A 21,783-nucleotide genomic window follows, 5' to 3' on the forward strand; every position below is an offset into this window, starting at 1 on the left:
AAATAGAATAGTGGCTTCTAGAAAATGAGAAGGGGGAGGGGAAGTTGTTTCTTAATAGGGTGAGATTCATTTCATAAGATGGAAAGAGTTATGGAGATTGGTTACACAATCTGAATGTACTTAACACTACTAAACTGTACAATTAAGAAGGTTTGAGATGATAAATTTACATTATGTATATTTTACTGCAATTAAAAATTATCTTTATAAAAAGAAGACTAAACAAAACTATTTTCAGATATTATATCAATAACAAATTCTCACTAAATTAAGATCATTGAAAGATATAATTTAGAGAGAAGGTCTTAAATGAAAGAGTGATGGAGGTAAGCAAGCATGCAAACTGGTTAACATGTAGATAAATCTAAATGAAAATGGACTGGTTGTCAATTCTCTGCTTGTGAGACTCATCTTTTTTTTTTTTCCTTTCTATGAAGCAGACTTACTGACACCAGCATCTTGGGAGTGGACACCAAGCCTTCTGCCCCAAATCAAGTGTGCATTCAAAGAGGAGGAGATTAATAACTCTCTGAGGGAAGATATGGCTTTAGCCAGTCAAAACTCATTTGCTGTGTTTTTTTTTTTTTTTGGCAAGTATTTCTCTGTTCTTGCAAGCAAAGCTTAAAAAAACAAATTGGTAATACTTGTGAAAAGCTTTCTCAAAGGAACTCTGTAAATATTAGATACTCTGTTGCATTTATGAAAAGCTCTGATCATAAAAGTATATATGTATGTGTATATATCTATCTATATGTTTATATATATATACAACACATGATGGTACACAAACTAAGAAAACATCAATAAATCCATAATCCATTTTAAGAACATTACAAATACTTTAGGAATCTTTAATGCTGATCCTCGGGCATTTTACAGCTCTCCAACTCTGAACATCTGAATGCTTACTCACTTGGCTTTCTCACTTTTAACACATATGCATGTTTTCTAAACCTTTTTTTTTTTTTTTTTAAGGAACATAGGGGCAGAATTATAACTTCTTGACTAATCCTTATATGCTTTACATACTAATCTTATCATTATTTCTGTCCTAGAGAAACAAATCACTTCTGATTAGGGAAAAAAGTCTGAAGCAAGTCTCTTTTTATTTTCATATGGATCTAATATCTTTCCAATTATTTGGTCAAGTTTACCTCTCACATTCATTAGGTTCAATTACTTCTGTTTCCACTTTTGCTGTCTGTCATCTTCTTATACCTAGGTTTTATTTCAGATTTTGATTATTTCTATAATCTTCTAAGTGTATCCTGTCTGCAATTTCTTACTGTTCCAATCTAGTTATCAAGTTTATACCTGCTTCATATTCAAAAGAGTTTGACTGACCAATATCCATCTGTAAAAGTCTTCAGCAGTTTTCCACTGCATTGAAAGGGGGAAAACAAAGACAGCTCCTCCAGTGTAAGATCTTCTGTTCTACTATCATATTAACCTTCTAGTTTACTCTTCTATATAAGACCTGCTGCTGCTAAGTTGCTTCAGTTGTGTCCGACTCTGTGCGAAACCATAGACAGTGGCCCACCAGGCTCCCCTGTCCCTGGGATTCTCCAGGCAAGAATACTGGAGTGGGTTGCCATTTCCTCCTCCAATGCATGAAAGTGAAAAGTGAAAGTGAAGTCGCTCAGTCGTGTTCAACTCCTAGCGACACCATGGACTGCAGCCCACCAGGCTCCTCCATCCATGGGATCTTCCAGGCAAGACCTATCTATCTACAATTCATTGTTTGCTCCTCTTTATACATGTGTGTCCAGATCTTTGTGCTTACTAATAGGTACTATTTAAATTACAGATGTCTACATTCTTCCACCAAAAGGCTTCATGGATGAAAATTAAAATTATATTCGGTTCAGTTCAGTTGCTCAGTCATATCGGACTCTTTGCGACCCCATGAACTGCAGAATGCCAGGCCTCCCTGTCCATCACCAAACTCATGTCCATTGAGTCAATGATGCCATCCAACCATCTCATCCTCTGTCGTTTCATTCTCCTCCTGCCCTCAATTTTTCCCAGAATCAGGGTCTTTTCAAATGAGTCAGCTCTTCACATCAGGTGGCCAAAGTATTGGAGTTTCAGCTTCAACATCAGTCCTTCCAATGAACACCCAGGACTGATCTCCTTTAGGACAGACTGGTAGGATCTCCTTGCAGTCCAAGGGACTCTCAAGAGTCTTCTCCAACACCACAGTTCAAAACATCAATTCTTCAGTGCTCAGCTTTCTTTATAGTCCAACTCTCACATCCATACATGACCACTGGAAAAACCATAGCCTTGACTAGACAGACCTTGTTGACAAAGTAATGTCTCTGCTTTTTCATATGCTGTCTAGGTTGCTTATAACTTTTCTTCCAATGAGTAAGCATTTTCTAATTTCATGGCTACAATCACTATCTGCAGTGATTTTGGAGCCCCCAAAAATAAAGTCTTGACACTATTTCCACTGTTTCCCCATCCATTTGCCATGAAGTGATGGGACCAGAAGCCATGATCCTAGTTTTCTGAATGTTGAGCTTTAAGCCAACTTTTCCACTCTCTTCTTTCACTTTCATCAATAGGCTCTTTAGTTCTTTCTGCCATAAGGGTGGTGTCATCTGTATATCTGAGGTTATTGATATTTCTCCTGGCAATCTTGATTCCAGCTTGTGCTTCCTCCAGCCCAGTGTTTCTCATGATGTACTCTGCATAGAAGTTAAATAAACAGGGTGACAATATACAGCCTTGACGTACTCCTTTTCCTAATGGAACCAGTCTGTTGTTCCATGTCCAGTTCTAACTGTTGCTTCCTGACCTGTACACAGGTTTCTCAAGAGGCAGGTCATGTGGTCTGGTATTCCCATCTCTTTCAGAATTTTCCACAGTTTATTGTGATCTACACAGTCAAAGGCTTTGGCATAGTTAATAAAGTAGAAATAGACATTTTTTCTGAAACTCTCTTGCTTTTTCGATGACCCAGTGGAGGTTGACAATTTGATCTCTGTTTCCTCTGCCTTATCTAAAACAATCTTGCACATCTGAAAGTTCACGGTTCATGTATTGCTAAAGCCTGGCTTGGAGAATTTTGAGCATTCCTTTGCTAACATGTGAGATGAGTACAATTGTGCAGTAGTTTGAGCATTATTTGGCATTGCCTTTCTTTGGGATTGGAATGATAACTGACCTTTTCCAGTCCTGTGGCCACTGCTGAGTTTTCCAAATTTGCTGATATATTGAGTGCAACACTTTCACAGCATCATCTTTCAGAATTTGAAATAGCTCAATTGGAATTCTGTCACCTCCACTAACTTTGTTTATAGTGATGCTTCCTAAGTGCCACTTGTCTTCACACTCCATGATGTCTGGGTCTAGTTGAGTGATCACACCATTGTTATTATCTGGGTCATGAAGATCTTTTTTTATAGTTCTTCTGTGTATTCTAGCCACCTCTTCTTAATATCTTTTGCTTCGGTTAGGTCTATACCATTTCTGTCCTTTATGGAGCCCATCTTTATATGAAATGTTGCCTTGGTATATCTAATTTTTTTGAAGAGATCTCTAGTCTTCCCCATTCTATTACTTTCCTCTTTTTCTTTGCACTGATCACTGAGGAAGGCTTTCTTATCTCTCCATGCTATTCTTGGAACTCTGCATTCAATTGCGTATATCTTTCTTTTCTCCTTTGCTTTTCTCTTCTCTTCTTTTCACAGCTATTTGTAATGCCTCCTCAGACAGATGTTCCCCATCTAAACTTTCTACTTTGATTCAAGGCCTGTTACCTAAATCTAGATCTCACTGTTATTATTGACCTTCCCCCCCCCCTGGACTAATTTTCATAATAGCTTTTATTGTCTAAGCATTTTTCTTACTGGGTAAGAAAATAGAGGAAATGAATGAATCCTTAGTACTCACTGACAAAATGGTTGGCAGAAGTGGAAAACAATTTTATATAGAATAATGGTACTCTGAAACAGGTCCAGTTAGATTCAAAGTATCATCAGGAATAAACTTTATATAGTAGAAATATTATCTAGAGGTGTGCATTTAAAATGATTTATATTTTTTCAGTTAAAACAAGCATATCATCATATAATTTCCTACTATCACTACAGATAGTGACTGAAGATATGAAATTAAAAGACGTGTGCTCATTAGAAGAAAAGCTAAGATAAAGCTAGACAATGTATTAAAAAGCAGACATATTACTTTGCTGACAAAGGTCTGTATAGTCAAAGTTATGTGTTTTTATTAGTCATGTATGTATGTGAAAGTTGGACCATAAAGAAGGCTGAGTGCCGAAGAATTAATGCTTTTCAACTGTGGTGTTGGAGAAGACTCTTGAGAGTCCCTTGGACTGCAGTAGATCAAACGAGTTAATCCTAAAGGAAATTAACCCTGAATATTCTTTGGAAGGACTGATCCTGAAGCTGAAGCTCCAGTATTTCAGCCACCTGATGCGGAGAGCTGACTCATTAGAAAAGATCTTGATGCTGGGAAAGATTGAAGGCGAGAGGAGAAGGGGATGACAGAGGATGAGATGGTTGGATAGTATCACCAACTCAATAGACATGAGTTTGAGCAAGCTCCAAGAGATGATGAAGGACAGGGAAGTCTGGTGTGCTGCAGTCCATGGGGTCTCAAAGAGTCGGACATGACTGAACGACTGAACAACTACAGTAGAAAGTGTTATTTATAGAAAATAAACTTCCAGTTTATATTTGTCTTTCCTATATCCATTTTAGCTTCTGCTAAACTCAACCTAACAGTTCAGTTTATTCATATAGTAGATGACTAGTACTAAAAAAAAAAAAAAAAAAAAATACTTTGCTCAAGCAGTTGTGCTTGCTCAAAGTTCAGTCTTAAATTTTTCAAAGAAGAACAATGTATACTTTGTCCTAGAATAATCAGATAACAATGGGAGTCTTTTACAATTTAAAAAAAAAAAGGGATTCTATCCATGGTGACCTGGAATTTCATAAGACTGTCAACATATTTTGTAACTGTTTCCTTATGGTTCAGAATAATCAATAAAAGCCTTGATGAGAGGGTAAAATGAATCCTATCCTTCTTCCAGGTACTGCTAGATGAACTCTGCAGAGTATACTGAGTGTATATTTAGTGAGCACTGGAAAAGGATAGTGTGCACAAATCATTTGCTTGCAATAAAACTTCTCTCTACCTTGCTGAGGTCCTTTATGTGCTAAAAAAAAAAAAAGACATTTAAGGGAATAAAAGAGGATAGCTTTGGAGTCAAAAGGCCTAAATCCAAACTTGGATAGACAAAGCTCTACTATTTCCTAGTATAGTTACCCTGAAAAAAATGCTTCCTCATATTTAAAAATAGAAAGTAATGCTTACTTTTCAAGCATTGTTTGAGGAATAAACGATAGATAAAATAAAATCAGCATAGATACAAGTAAGAAAACTCAAGTATGTTACTCCTGGCTTATATCAGGAGCTTCAAGGTAATTTTCTTTTTTTGTTACTCTGTTAATCATAAACAATACTTCATAGCTTTGGGGGAACACCCTATTATTCTACAATGTATAACTCTAGGCAGTACCAAAGTCTTTGACTGTGTGGATCCACAACAAACTGTGGAAAATTCTTGAAGAGACGGGAATAACAGACCATCTGATCTGCCTCTTGAGAAATCTGTATACAGGTCAGGAAGCAACAGTTAGAACTGGACATGGAACAACAGACTGGTTCCAAATAGGAAAAGGAGAATGTCAAGGTTGTATATTGTCACCCTGCTTATGTAAATTAAATGCAGAGTACATCATGAGAAACGCTGGGCTGAAAGAAGCACAAGCTGGAATCAAGTTTGCCGGGAGAAATATCAACAACCTCAGATATGCAGATGACACCACCCTTATGGCAGAAAGTGAAGAGGAACTAAAGAGCCTCTTGATGAAAGTGAAAGAGTGAAAATGTTGGCTTAAAACTCAATATTCAGAAAAATAAGATCATCGCATCTGGTCCCATCACTTCATGGCAAATAGATGGGAAAACAGTACCTGACTTTATTTTGGGGGGCTCCAAAATCACTGCAGATGGTGACTACAACCATGAAATTAAAAGATGCTTACTCTTTGGAAGTAAACTTATGATCAATCTAGACAGCATATTAAAAAGCAGAGACATTACATAGTCAAAGCTAAGGTTTTTCCAGTAATCATGTATGGATGTGAGAGCTGGACTATAAAGAAAACTGAGGGCCATGAATTGATACTTTTGAACTGTAGTGTTGGAGAAGACTCTTGAGAGTCCCTTGGACTGCAAGGAGATCCAACCAGTCCACCCTCAAGGACATCAGTCTTGAATATTCATTGGAAGAACTGATGCTGAAGCTGAAACTCCAATTCTTTGGCCACCTGATGGGAAAAACTGACTCATTTGAAAAGACCCTGATGCTTGGAAAGATTGAAGGTGCGAGGAGAAGGGGACCACAGAGGATGAGATGGTTGGATGACATCACTCATTCAATGGACATGAGTTTGAGTAAGCTCTGGGATTTGGTGATGGACAGGGAAGCCTGGCATGCTGCAGTCCATGGGGCTGCAGAGTCAAACACTACTGAGCAACTGAACTGAACTGAACTGAGGAAGTACAGGAGTACTCAAGATGTGCAACTGAGCTTCTGGGGCTATATTAAAAGGATAACACCTAGCCTATTGAAATGAAGTCCCAAGTCCTATTATAAGCAGTAAGGCTGATAGGAGCTCTAAAGCTACAATCCTAAGTAAGAATTTATTATTTCCTTTCTTTGGTTTAGACACTAAGCTTTAGTTTCTGTGAATATCAGTTTTCTTACCTGCAGAATAGAAATAATTCTTAACAATAGGTTCTCAAAGATTAATTGAGGTCATGGTATTTGTCACATTAATGACACCTATTATTATATAACATGTCAGAAAAATAAACCTCGAGAGCATAAATAACTGAAAACATTTAGGCCAAGCAGTGACTCAAGTATAAGAATTAACTGCCACCAGAAAGTAGGGTTGCAGGTAACTAGAAACCCTTTTGCCAAGAGTTGTTAATTATTTATTTTTTAAGAATAAAATTACATCTTAATTATTGTTGAATATATATATTAATTATATTATAAATAAATAATGAATACAATGAATGTGTCTATAGTCATATATTAGTGTTTATCTGTTAGTGAAATTACCTGCTGTTATCTGCTATAACTGACTGTAAATAAGACATGGGTAATACATACATTAAGAATAGCTTAGTGTTTCAGGATATAGAGAATGACAAAGCAGACAAACTATTTTTAATCCCCTTCATAAAATCTTGATCCAAAGAGCCTCAGTGTTTTCATCAGAAAACGGTCTAACCGGAAGAAAAATGGGGACTTCTTGTGGCAACAGATAGATGGGGTCCTGATTTTTGAAGGTGGTTTGATATTAGACTTAGGCGAGAAAAGTAAGAATGTCACAAGAAAAATTCCAGTAGATGAAGGATAATGACGTGAGAAAACAGGACAACAGTATAAGAGGTAAGAGAATGACCAAAATTTAATTTGCATGGAATAAAAAAGATAAAAGGATAAAATAAAGTACAATTACTGGCAGGATTTGAGATAGTTTGATGAGTTCAGAAGTTGAATACCAAAAGTTTATGTAAAGATTCTCTTCTTATGGAAGGACATATCAATCCCTAACAAAGTTTCATTCTTGAAGAAAGGGAAAGGCAACATTGTTCAAGTTGTCAGGTAGCCAGAGATTAAGTAGTTGTCCTTGACAATGCCTGTTCTTTAATCTTCATATTCAATTGTTTCAAGTATTTACTCTTTGTAATCTCAAAAATCTTCCCACATTCCACTGTTTCTCTTGTTTTCACCCTTTCCAGGCTTCCATCGCCTTTTCCTAAAACCACTATAGCAAACTTATTTCCCAGAGCTCACTGCTTATCTAGCTTCACCCTGGATCTCTTCAACTCTCTACCAAGAATGATATCTAGAGTGATTTTTCCAAGTAAAACTAATCATGTGGTCATACTCTCCTTAAAACATGTCCTCCATTCTCATTATTTTCAGTATTAACATAGAAATAAACAATTTATCCCACATAGGCTGCTATGATTTGGTTCCTATTATTATCATTATTTTTTAGATATATAACTCCCTCTTCTGTACTTAATACTATTCAGTCTAGACTGGCCCTCCTTCAATTTATCATATAGAACATATTCCAGTATTTTTCAAAATGATTGAATTAATAATTATTGTTCCTAATGTGAATATCTATTATTAGTAAGAAAATATTATTGCTCAATTTGTGGCTAATAATTGTAGAGTCTGCTAAATGGAGATAATTGTGATTTTCTCAAAGATAAACTCACCAAATTGCTACTAGCTATCAATTTATACTTAGAGACAGAAAATTGTTCCCCCATTTTTTTTGTTTTGACTTAAAAACATCTTTACTTTTTACAATTCATAGAGCCTTTGGAAAGTACTTAACACTCCTGATAAAATATGTGGACAATTTTCCATTAGATTTTTATGAACTTCTTGTGAGAAGACAACTGAGCTATCAGTCAGTCTTGGGAGCACCTTACGTGCTTTAACTGTTCTCTCAAGCTTTTTCATGGTAAAGCCTTTGACTATGTGGATCACAATAAACTGTGGAACATTCTGACAGAGATGGGAATACCAGACCACCTGACCTGCCTCTGGAGAAATCTGTATGCAGGTCAGGAAGCAACAGTTAGAACTGGACATGGAACAAAAGAATGGTTCCAAATAGGAAAAGGAGTACGTCAAGGCTGTATATTGTCACCCTGCTTATTTAACTTCTATGTAGAGTACATCATGAGAAATGCTGGACTGGAAGAAACACAAGCCGGAATCAAGATTGCTGGGAGAAATATCAATAACCTCAGCTATAGAGATGACACCACCCTTATGGAAGAAAGTGAAGAGGACCTAAAAAGCCTCTTGATGAAAGTGAAAGAGGAGAGCAAAAAAGTTGGCTTAAAGCTCAACATTCAGAAAACGAAGATCATGGCATCTGGTCCCATCACTTCATGGGAAATAGATGGGGAAACAGTGGAAACAGTGTCAGACTTTATTTTTTTGGGCTCCAAAATCACTGCAGATGGTGATTGCAGCCATGAAGTTAAAGGATGCTTACTCCTTGGAAGAAAAGTTATGACCAGCCTAGATAGTATATTCAAAAGTAGAGACATTACCTTGCTGACTAAGGTCCATCTAGTCAAGGCTACGGTTTTTCCTGTGGTCATGTATGGATGTGAGAGTTGGACTGTGAAGAAGGCTGAATGTCGAAGAATTGATGCATTTGAACTGTGGTGTTGGAGAAGACTCTTGAGAGTCCCTTGGACTGCAGGAGATCCAACCAGTCCATTCTGAAGGAGATCCACCCTGGGATTTCTTTGGAATGAATGATGCTAAAGCTGAAACTCCAGTACTTTGGCCACCTCCTGTGAAGAGTTGACTCATTGGAAAAGACTCTGATGCTGGGAGGGATTGGGGGCAGGAGGAGAAGGGGACGACCGAGGATGAGATGGCTGGATGGCATCACGGACTTGATGACATGAGTCTGAGGGAACTCCAGGAATTGGTGATGGATAGGCCTGGCGTGCTGCGTTTCACAAAGAGTTGGACATGACTGAGTGACTGAACTGAAATGAACTGAACCAGATAGTCTTTTAAAATCTAGTCTAATGATAATTATTTTTTTCCTTTGCCCCTATGAAAAGTTCTGGAAAAAAAATATTTGCATTAGCTTTTTTCTCTTCTTTTATAGAACCTTTGAAATAAATATTTGAACAAGCTTATAACCAATACATTCAAGTTTCATTAACAGTATTAACTTGAGATGGGTAAAGAGCTAGCATAAATACGAGAGTACTTGAGTGCTCAAATACTCTCAGACCTACTAGTGGTACTCTAGTCAGTCTTCCAGTTGTATGTATGAAAACTGTTAAGAAACAGCGTAAATTAAAAACCTGTACTTTTATTGCTTTTGTTAAGAAGTTAATCATTGCTCAAATAATGTCTGATTTTAAATTTTCAGTATTTCTCAAGGCAGAGGAATTTGATATACCTGTTTGGATCACTGATTATGCCTTTCTCCGTTCATGTATGTATCCTCAGTTGTACTAACTCTTTGCAACCCTATGGATTATAGCTGCCAGGCTCCTCTGTCCATGGGATTCTCCAGGCAAAAATACTGGAGAGGGTTGTCATTTCCTTCTCTAGGGGACCCTCCCAACCTAGGGATTAAACCCCCATCTCATGAGTCTTCTGCAATGGCATTTCGAGGTGGCTCTTTACCACTGAGCCACCTGGGAATGCCTTCCTCTGCCTTCCTTCAAATCACACTTCAAGGAGGATAATTAGATAGTTCAGTCTCTCAATCATTCAGTCATGTCCGACTCTGCAACCCCATGGGATTCAGCATGCCAGGCCTCCCTGTCCGTCACCAACTCCAGGAGTTTACTCAAACTCATGTCCGTTGAGTCAGTGATGACATCCAACCATCTAATCCTCTGGCGTCCCCTTCTCCTCCCACCTTAAATCTTTCCCAGCATCAGGGTCTTTTCAAATGAGTCAGTTCTTCCCATCAGGTGGCCAAAGTATTGGAGCTTCAGTTTCAGCATCAGTCCTTCCAAATAATATTCAGAACTGATTTCCCTTAGGATGGACTGGTTGGATCTCCTTGCAGTCCAAGGGACTCTCAAGAGTCTTCTCCAACACCACAGTTCAAAAGCATCAATTCTTCAGTGCTCAGCTTTCTTTATAGTCCACCTCTTACATCCATACATGACTACTGGGAAACCATACCTTTGACTAGACGGAACTCTGTTGGTAAAATAATGTCTTTGCAAGGAGCATGAGACTGAAGAAAAAGTGTGTCTTGTTTGATTCTGCAAGTCATGGCAAACAGCAGGTTTTCAACTAAGATTCATTCAATAAAACAATAACTGACCCAGAAATCACATTATACCAAAATTAGGACAAAAATGAGGATAATTCATGCTAAATATTCAGAGTTCAACCACTGCATTTATATGTATGTCTCATTTCAGCTGTATTTTCTACTTTTGGAAAATTTCTTTTTTTCTCTAAGATTTTTGAATTTTTTTAAAAAATTAATTAAAGGTTGTTAATTCAACATTAATGAAAACTTATGATTCAACCTGCTGGATCAGGAAGAGGATAGGAACAAGTTTTTTCTCTTATTTGTTTAGTCTAGTTCTGTAAAAATAGATGCAAAAGAAAGTTGATAATAAGCTTGAATCAGAGCGAACAGTCTTTACCAATATCCTATATTCATTTGGCAAATACAACTACACCCCCAACAGCTAAAAGGAATCTTCTTTTTACTTAGAAATATGTTAATTTCAACATCCATTCTGAATTTGTTTCTTCTTGATAAATTTCTAGCTGTCAGATGACTATATTCAACATAATTATAGCATTCAACAACTGTTAGAATACAGCATGTTATTCAATCATTGAATAATCAATTCCAACTTTTAATTAACAACATAGAATTGGATAATAGAAAAAGAATACAAAAGAGACACAATTATTACAGACTAAATAACAAACAATTTTAAAGTTGCATAGTAGAAATCTTTTACCTCTTGAAATAACAGTTTCTAATCCAGTTCCATTAATAAAAGCCCGTTTAATGGTTTGTGTCTTAATGTCTGTCCAGTATAGACGTTCTTCAGAAGCATCAAAGTCTATCACAGTAACATCATCAATATCAGGGACTGTAAAGGCCGTGATAAAGTTAAAATATGGATTATCAATATCCACTCCTCTGATTTCAGAACGTCTTGCATATAGAAGAAATTTCTTCATTTCTAGAAATGAAACAGAAATGTGTTTTTCTTTATAAGCTTGGCAAGTTTTAAGCAGCCTAGAAATTCTAAACATTTGTTGATGATTTAATAGGTTTTTAGCATATGAAAAACATGACCAAGATTTGATAAAAAAAATATGAAAAATAAGTTAAAATCCTTAAGTCATTTTTCTTAAGGCCAAGAAATGATCAGTTATTGATCTGATCTTAGAATTTCAAGCAAACTTGTTAAAAGACGTGAACTTTATAAATCTCACACAGCCACATTTGTCTTTGTTTATAATCATAACAATATTACAGTGTAGTAAATGCTTTTTGAAGGAATCTAAGAACACTTTTCTCTATATGATATCTGAATAAAATGAAGTTGAACATTGCTTTTAAAAGTCATGTTCATGTTTTCCCTATCAAAATTAGGCTAATGTTAAAGCATAACATACTGAAAATTTTTGTGAATCTGTAGTAACTAACATTAGGAGGCATTCTATTATTTCTACCTAAATAGGCACCTTTCTTGCACTGAGTTTGTGAAATATTAGTAGATTTAATAGAGAGAGGAGTCACAGATATTTTGTTCTCTTGTTTTTCTCCTTTGGAGTTATAGTTGATATTTGAGATATGTTATTATTGTGAAAAATTAGTTAAAGCCAAGAGTACCTAAATCCCTGAGTTAAAATTTGATGAATACACTTTTAGTGGCCCTTCAAAGTAATTGTTTAGCATATCAACAAAAATTACTAATAAAACAAAACAAAGCACCGTCTGATTTTCATTCACAAATTTTAGTATCAATTTTGGGTTTAAATAAACTGTTTAACGTTTTTTTATAAATCTTCCCAAATTATATATTTTACTTCATATTTTCTCCCTTCAAGTTGATAATCCCCTATAAAATGATGCTGAAGTAACTTTAGGAGAGCAGAAGGAGATTAAAGCTGTTAAGTACAATTTTGTTATGCAGGTTACTTACATCATCATTTTTTGATAATGCACTTTCACTTACAAATCTCCCTGTTCTGTAGAGATAAACTGTGCTAACACACCAAATAAGAAAGTAGCAAGAAAAAAAGGGACTAAGATAATAAGCAGCGAAGTGTAGCCTCTCACATATTTAAAGAATTTGTCAGTGTCTCCCAAAGTAGATGAATCATCAACTGAGCGAAAATAGCACCACCTTTTAAGGACATTAAAAACCTCTCCTGCTTTACTGTGAGGAAAATCCAAATGCTAATACAGTCAGAGAGGATTCGCTTTGGAGTTTCTGTAAGATCTGGGAGAAATTTACCATAGCAGGTCTTCTTGTTGGAGGAAAGCTTCATCAGGTGGGGACATGCACAGGCAGCACTCCTATTATGACTGATCAGACACATGTGCGAGCAGGGGCCTCTGCCATCATTAGCTGCACAGGGATTGGGAGCTGTAATTACACAGTGAAATATTAACAGTGAAGAAGGAAAAATATATTAGGGGACCTCTGAGGGTGACAGGGGTTATTCACTTAAAGATTCAAAGTGAAGTTCCCTAGATAGCACACATTACTCGAGTGATTAATATGACAATAATGACAATCATACACAGTTATTATATTAATAAAAACATTTTTCCTCATCAAAGATAACAACTAAGATAACTCCCTCAGGTTCCTCTAAGATGAATGACATTCATTCTATTGCCTTGGAAGCAAAGGATTTCTTTTTAAGTATTTAGTCTGAGAAACAATCAGGAATAACTATTAAATTTTGTATAAATTAAACTCAGGTAGATGTCATGAAGGTGTCAGGAGTTCCAATTGAGAAACTGCTATTATAGGTACTGTGTATCTTTTCAGGCTATTCTATATGAATAAAAATTTCATCTTCCTTTATTATAAAGATGTCCTTTTTTTTTTTTTTTTTGCTGTATTAACTTATTCCATGGCTAAATATTGCTACATATTCAGGCTTACTATAGTCCATCATATACAAAACTTCAAATTTAAAATGGAATATTAAATTTTGTGTTTGATTTCATTCTCCTATTCTTTTGTGTTTCTTATTTTGTCATTGTTAAGTAGTTAGAATAGGAAAAAGGAGTCCAGAATGGTGGTGGCTAGAAGACAAGGAAGGGAAAAGCCTGGGAAAATAGGACAAAGGAAGGTCCGAGGACTGGAGTGAGGACCTCAGGTATAACAGACAGCACTTCTGGCTAGCCTAATTTACACAGGACAGGCCCAGGGGTAGGAGAAAAAACATATAAAAAGAGGAGCCAAAGGACTGGAGATTCCTCTGTCTTCTCTTTGCGTTTTGGGTCATCATGCCCTCATGCCTCGAGGGTGTATTTTCCTTTATTTTCTAAATAAACTGAGCTGTAACATGGAGCTGTAACACTGATCCACCCGAGAGCTGTAATGTTGGTGCATTGTTTGAAATTTTTGTTGTGATGAGACAGAACTGAAGAAATACACACTCCCCAGACATCATCATATCTTTTGGATAAATTTTAATCTCAATTGATCCAATTTCTCTTAAATATTATTTTTATAAAGCCTATCTAGTAGGACAAATTCTATAGAACTATGCTGGTCAAATGAGTGCAGAAAATAGTTATACCTTCTGATCTCAACAGCAATACTTTAGTCTTCAACTAATAATATTTTCCTAACAAGATGATCTATTGCTCATGGTAGCAATATCAGTCTTATAGACTTTTAAACTACAAAGGATAAAAATCAATAGGTTATAATAAGAACTGTAGATGTTATGAGAAATTAACTGAATTTAATAAATGCTCAAGGTAGCCATTGGCAGTCTTCAGGACCCTTCCTGTAAGATAAAAAAACGATCCATGTCTAAGGATTTGATTTAAAAAATAAAAACAAAAAATTAAAATGAAAGACTCAGAAATATTTTCCTAAGCAAATAAATTAAGGACAAAAATTATTAGAAAATAGTGGAAACTAAAGTTGAGAGGTTCTTTATGAGTGTAAGTCGCTCTGTCACACGGTATGTGTACATACTAAGTTGCTTCATGTCTGACTCTTTGCAACCCTATGGACTATAGCCCCCCAGGCTCCTCTGTCAGTGGGCTCTCCAGGCAGAATACGGGAGTGGGTCGCCACGCCCTTCTCTAGGGGATTTTTCTGACCCAGGGATGGAGCTTCTGTCTCCTGTAGCTCCTGTGTTATAGGCAGATTCTTTACCACTGAGCCACTGGGGAAGCCCAGCAGATGGTATAAATGCCACAGATTCTGCTTTCTTTCCTTTTAACTTCATCCATTATAATTGATGCTTTTGATCTGTGGTGTTGGAGAAGACTCTTGAGAGTCCCTTGGACTGCAAGGAGATCCAACCAGTCCATCCTAAAGGAGATCAGTCTTGGGTGTTCATTGGAGGGACTGATGTTGAAGCTGAAACTCCAATACTTTGGCCACCTGATATGAAGAGCTGACTCATTTGAAAAGACCCTGATGCTGGGAAAGATTGAGGGCAGGAGGAGAAGGGGACGACAGAGGATGAGATGGTTGGATGGCATCACTGACTCAATGGACAGGTTTCTGTGGACTCCGGGAGTTGGTGATGGACAGGAAGGCCTGGCGCGCTGCGGTTCATGGGGTAGCAGAGTTGGACTTGACTGAGCAACTGAACTGAACTGAACGGATTATAATTGGCTCAGACGGTAAAGAATCTGTAATGTAGGAGACCTGAGTTCAAACTCTGAGACAGGAAGATCCCCTGGAGAAGCAAATGGCAACCCACTCTAGTACTGTTGTCTGGACAGGGACAGAAGAACCTGGTGGCCTACAGTTCATGAGGTCAGAGAGAACTGAGTGACGAAGTAGCAACACTACAATGGGTGTCTTTAAGGAACTAAAGGTTAGAAAAGCAAGAGGTTAGATGGGAAGATTATTAAGGAGCAAAGATATTACTAAAATAAAGAGAATATTAAAATAAAAGAAATAGAGAGGTACTGTTGAACTGTTAGCTATCTAGAGTAGGGTTACCCAGTCACTGGTAAATAGGAAAAAAGAAAAAGAAAAAACACCTCAAAGTTTTCAATTCTTGAAAAAGAAGAAGAAGATGGGGAAGAAAGGGGATAAAGGGGAAAAAAAGAGGAGTAGAGGGAGGAAAAGGAAAAAGGAGATATTTGTTTAAAAACATTGACATAGAGAATGCTATTCCTCTCAAAGAAATTAAAAGCATAATCCATGACAACTCAATAACAAGTACTTGGATTTTACTTTAAACGCCATTATCTTTAGCCTGGAATCATATTAACTTTTCTCAACATCTTATAATTGTGATTAAAAGCTTTCTAAAATCAACAATAACATATTAAATTTCTATATATATACTAAAGTTAAAAAATACACTTTGTAGCCCAATATCTGTATTAATGATAACACTGTAAGGTAATATTAACAATATTTTGTGATTCATGGTGAGGAAAAATCCACAAAGCCTTCTTTCAGTTTTTATCTTTCCTCACTTTGAAATAATGGAGTTAAATATTTTTGATGTTATTTCTACTATACATTTAAATAGATACTCTAATTACCAAATTAAAGAATTTGGTTTTCACACTCACATCTTAGTATAAAGCAAGGGTCAGCAAATATGGATCCTGGATCCTTATCTGGTTCACTGTCTATTTTTATGAATAAAGTTTTATTGGACCATAGCCATGCTCATTAATTTACATGTTATCCTCATGACTTTCTCACTATAATAGCAGAGTTGAACAGTTTCAGCAGGGATCACTTGGCATCAAAAGCCCTAAAATATATTTTCTGGCTCTTTACAGACAATACCTGACATAAAGTTACTATTTTATAAGAAATGCTATTGCACTATCCAATATTAACACAAAGATTGTAAACCCCTACCAAACCAAAGCTATCCCATGTATTGTATCCAGGAGATGGGAAAACCTGACCAGTCAATGAGATGCTATAAAGAATATTAACAGATGAAAGCCAAAAATAGGTGTGCAAATTGAGTTTATTGATAATTCTTATTATCAAAACTCAAGTTGACCAAACAAAGACCCTTAGACATATGTAAAGTGAAAGTGAAGTTGCTCAGCCGTGTCTGAATCTTTGTGGCCCCATGGACTGTAGCTTATCAGGCTCCTCAGTCCATGGATTTTCCAGGCAAGAGTACTGGAGTGGGTTGCTATTTCCTTCTCCAGGTAGACATATGTAACCCCCCTCTTATATTTATTCATTGAATACATATTTATGAATCACCTCATATTCTGCCTAGTTTTAAAAAAGCTGGATATAACAGCAGATAAGAGATAGTTCTTGCATCAAAGAATTTAAGAGTCTATACTCTTACCCCATACACCATTCTCTCCAAATCTATGGTCAGTGGCTCAATTTAGGTTCTTTGTATCTCTTGCTTGGATGGCTGCTCTAACTTCCTAAATAATCTCTTAATTTTCAGTCTCTCCTCATTGCCTATGGTAATTTTCTAAAATACAGACTTGCTCACATAGTTCCTTTGCTTAAAAATCTTGGATAGTTTCTCTACCTTAGATAAGTCTTCCTCACAAAAACTCAAATTTTATCTGCTACCATTTCCGCCAAGGTTTTTAACACTAGCTAGATTGGTTTGCTCAGTTGCTCAGTCATGTCCAACTCTTTGCGACCCCATGGACTATACTCCACTACGCTCCTCTTTTCATGGGATTCTCCAGGCAAGAATACTGGAGTGAGGTGTCATTTCCTCCTCTAGATCTTCTAGACCCAGGGATTGCACCCACATCTCCTGTGTCTCTTGCATTGTTAGGCAGATTCTTTACCATTGTGCCACCTGGAAGCCCTCCAGATTGATTAGCCTGCTGTTTTTTTACCTTTCATTATTTCTGTTTGTTTGTTTTTTAATCCTGATCCACTCTGTTTATTTTTATTAAAGATATCATAAGTCTTCTAAATTCACAAGATTTTAATTTCAAAGATTTTTTTTTATTCTCTTTCACTACCATATTTAATTGTCAAGTATTATCAGACTTGCCTATTATGCACCCTTTCTTTCCATTTTTTCTTCTCCTCTTGCAATATAAAATTATTTCATCACTTTGGAGTAACTGCTATAACCATGTAACCTAGTATTCTATGGTACTGTCAAAAGTATATTACTCTCTGTTTCAAAGATACCATCTTACCTTGTAGTTTCATCTACCATTTTCCTTCTACATACACATTATGCACTTGGTAAACAGGACTCCAAATTGTTCATTGAATATCTATAGCTTGTCTTTTTCTACTTCCACAGAAAGTATTTGCTTCCTGTAGAATTTCATTACCAACATCCTTACATTATTATTTCATGAATCAGCTCAAGTTATTTTTCCTTCACAAAATAGTTTCTAATGAAGCTAGCTAATGCTGATTTATTCCAACTCTAAATATTAGTTTTAGTTATCAATATAAAAGGCATTAGGTATTTATTATTTACTGTCTTATTTTCTAATTGTCTTTGACATGTATTTGCATATTTTTATCATTATACCCTGATCTCTGTAGGTAAATGAGGGGTAGGGAAACTATTTTTTTTTTGTTTTTTGTTTTCTATAAAAGGCCAAATTGTAAATATGTTCACCTTTGTAGCCCTTATGCCCTTACTAGTAATTTTTCAACTTTGCTACTACAACAAAAAGCAGCCATAAAACAATATGTGAATCAACATGTATAGCTATGTTCAAATAAAATTTTATTTGCAAAATGTGCAGAAGTCTAAAGTTAGTCTGACAGCCTTAGTTTGTCAAAGTCTATGCTGGCAGGAACTATGACTTATCAACATATATATAGTTTTTCTCCTAAAATTTCCACTTGATCTATTACTGTTTTGGATTCATACACATGCTCATAAACATATGTGTGTCTATATTCTAACAAGGCAACAATCTAAAATTTTGAAAGTAAATTAAAAGACAGCTATAGATGAGCTATAGCCATAGCTTTAGGAGAGCTATAGATGAAAACATTAAATAATGCATAACTACAATACTTTACTGGACAGTGAAATGCTAATTATGCAATCATATAAGACTGATGTGTGCTCTGTGAAGAAAACAATATCGTTAAGATAATCTCATATTTCATACAAAACTGTGTTTAATTGCAGTCTATTTTCACCAGTGAAAAATAAACACTTTAAATCCAATTACTTTTTTCATTAAGTTCAAATAAATTATATGTAAATGTGGATGCGATATAAAATATATACAATATTTATTTACGTAATAACACTAAGCTTAAAGCAGAAGAATCTCACCACCTAATGTTAGATAAGAGAAATATTTTTCTCTGCCCTGTGAGGTCATTGTGGATAGTAATTAATACTCATCATGTTAATGAAATTTGTTGATACAAAATAATTATTAACATAAGAAAATAATGCATATCTGTTGTAACTATATTTTAGTTATAATTTTCCATTTGAAAAGAATTTAATTTTTTAAAATGAATTTAAGATCTTACTATTACGCATTAATTCCAAATCCTTTACCCTTTGACAAATATCTACAAATTATAATTTTAGTATCTGATGTTGAACTAGAGGAATCCCTTATTTAAAACATATACATATAATAAAATGTGTGCAAGTACAAGATGTTCTTATTGCTTTAATTTTACAAGTTTCTATCAATACCAGGTATGCAGGAATTACTTTCACCAAAACTCATATTTTATGGATTAATTTTATACTGTACTCTATTTTTATGAAGTAGAAAAATATCTAAAAATCTTATCTTCTATAGACAGCTGTATTTTAAAGAGAAAAGATTGAAAAGCCACATATACTATTTCCATTTATTTGTGCACAGTTTTCTGTAAAAAGAGTGAATTCAAACATGCTACATTTATTGGTGAGATATATCTTAAAATACCAATGAATTTTCAGATTTTCTAAGAGGTGCTATGTCTTTCTGACTTGCTATTTACTTTTACTTGCTGTATAATTTAAAAGAAGAAACATTTGTGCCAGAAAATTTTCTATTTTCACAATGATTTAATAATCACAAAACTTTTGTCTAAAACAGTGGCTCTCAACCAATAATAGTGGTGATGAGAGGGGATTTTGTCCCCTCAGGAACAATTGAGAATGTCTAGAGATAGAGACATTTTTGAATGACATAACTGGGGTTACTAACTGGTATTTTAGTGAGTAGAGGCTAAAGATGCAAGAAAACTTCATATAATGTGAAATAATGTCCCCTCTCCCAACTAAGAACTGTCTACCTCCAAATATGAAAGGTACAGAGGTTGAGAAGTTTTGATACTGGATTGGAACTCTGGACTTTGCATCAATGTATCTGAATGAAGAGCTCATAAACACATTTGTATTTCTGAGGCAAGTACATTAAACAACCAGTACCAAGGAAGAAAGAAATTGATGATTTCTTTGATACTAATCTTTTCCACTGTTCCAAGAGAAACTATATTATAGCATAATTTTAAAATAGCAATTTATAATGCACCTATACTTACTGCTGCTGCTGCTAAGTCGCTTCAGTTGTGTCTGAGTCTGTGAGACCCCAGAGATGGCAGCCAACTAGGCTCCCCTGTCCCTGGGATTCTCCAGGCAAGAATACTGGAGTGGGTTGCCATTTCCTTCTCCAATGCATGAAAGTGAAAAGTGAAAGTGAAATTGCTCAGTAGTGCTGAACTCTTAGCGACCCCATGGACTGCAGCCTACCAGGCTCCTCTGTCCATGGGATTTTCCAGGCAAGAGTACTGGAGTGGGTTGCCATTGCCTTCTCCACTTATACTTACTACCTAACTATAAATTCATTTACAGTTTAGTTGTTTGACATTTGTATTACATTTTGCCAAAGAAATAATGAAAAAATGGAAATTAAGTTTTTCCGGTGAACCAACAAAGCCCATTAATTCAAAATGTGGTGTAAAGATGCTACAGAAAGATTTACTGAGAAATTAAATTAGGTGCAGGTCTATATAACTAGTAGTGGGAGCAAAAGACTACCTGTTACAGGAAGGAGGTATAAGAGTAGAAATTGAGCTCCATTGTGATTTTTCATGTCAACAGCTGGAATGACTTAGCAACATATTTTTGGCATGTTTCAACTCTCATTTCTCCTCTTTATTGGTAATGTTGTCTCTCTCTTTTACTTGGCTCTCAGTATTGCACAATGTTCTAATACCTCACAGAAATCTAACAAGTTTACTTAGATCTCAAAAATTTCTCTTTGCTTTGCTATCACCTGCCTTTCACTTTGCCTCAGTCAGAAATCTCCTCCCTTCAAAGCTGCTGATATCAAAAAGTAAAGGTGGAGGCATTTTCACTGTTTCATATCAGCTTTCCATTCTTAGAAATATTAGTATTTTAAACTAAGGTCCATTTCAAAATTTTTAGTATTTATTTATTTTTTAAGCTGTGTGATTCTGTTTCATATTTTATTTTTTGGCCATAAAATGCAGTATGTAGGACCTTAGTTCCCTGGCTACAGATTGAACCTGTGTTGCCTGCATTGGAATCAAGGAGTCTAAACCACTGGATCACAAGGAAATCTCTTAATGTCCATTTAAAAAAGAAAAAAAAGAAGAAAGAAACTTCTGTTGATAGTATACAAATGTGTGAAAGAAAGAGATACCATAAAACAGTGGGAAATAGTATTTTTAACAAAATTAATAATATGTAGAATGGAAGGAATATGTATATGCAAGCAGAGACAGAGGAGAATATTTTATATGACAGGTCATTAGATTTTGATATAATAAACTGTGAAAGTGAACAGTTTAAGTAACCTGAAAATATTTGAGATTCACCTCCACCACATTGAAACATAGTTTTAAGAGTATTACTTTGTTTTAAACTTTTTTTAATTGAAAATGTTGCTTGTAGTTAAATATACTAATAGCTCCAAGTGGGATCCCTCATTCTTCAAGTTTTATAAGTGATACTTTGTTTCCTAAAGCAGCAATAATATTACTAAT

General features: G+C 35.6%; 1 protein-coding gene across 1 annotated transcript in view; it reads right to left on the reverse strand.

Annotated features, from left to right (window-relative positions):
* Positions 1-21,783, reverse strand: part of LRP1B (LDL receptor related protein 1B) — a 762,233-nt gene that overhangs the window by 719,894 nt on the left and 20,556 nt on the right. Inside the window, exons 5-6 of the mRNA XM_040227930.1 lie at positions 13,129-13,260; positions 11,617-11,844 (exon numbers count right to left, since the gene is read on the reverse strand). Of these exons, the coding sequence (XP_040083864.1) occupies positions 11,617-11,844; positions 13,129-13,260 (360 nt within the window). The remainder of the gene's footprint in view (positions 1-11,616; positions 11,845-13,128; positions 13,261-21,783) is intronic.

The sequence above is a fragment of the Oryx dammah genome, unplaced genomic scaffold (assembly GCF_014754425.2).
Source record: "Oryx dammah isolate SB20612 unplaced genomic scaffold, SCBI_Odam_1.1 HiC_scaffold_27, whole genome shotgun sequence".
NCBI lineage: Eukaryota > Metazoa > Chordata > Mammalia > Artiodactyla > Bovidae > Oryx > Oryx dammah.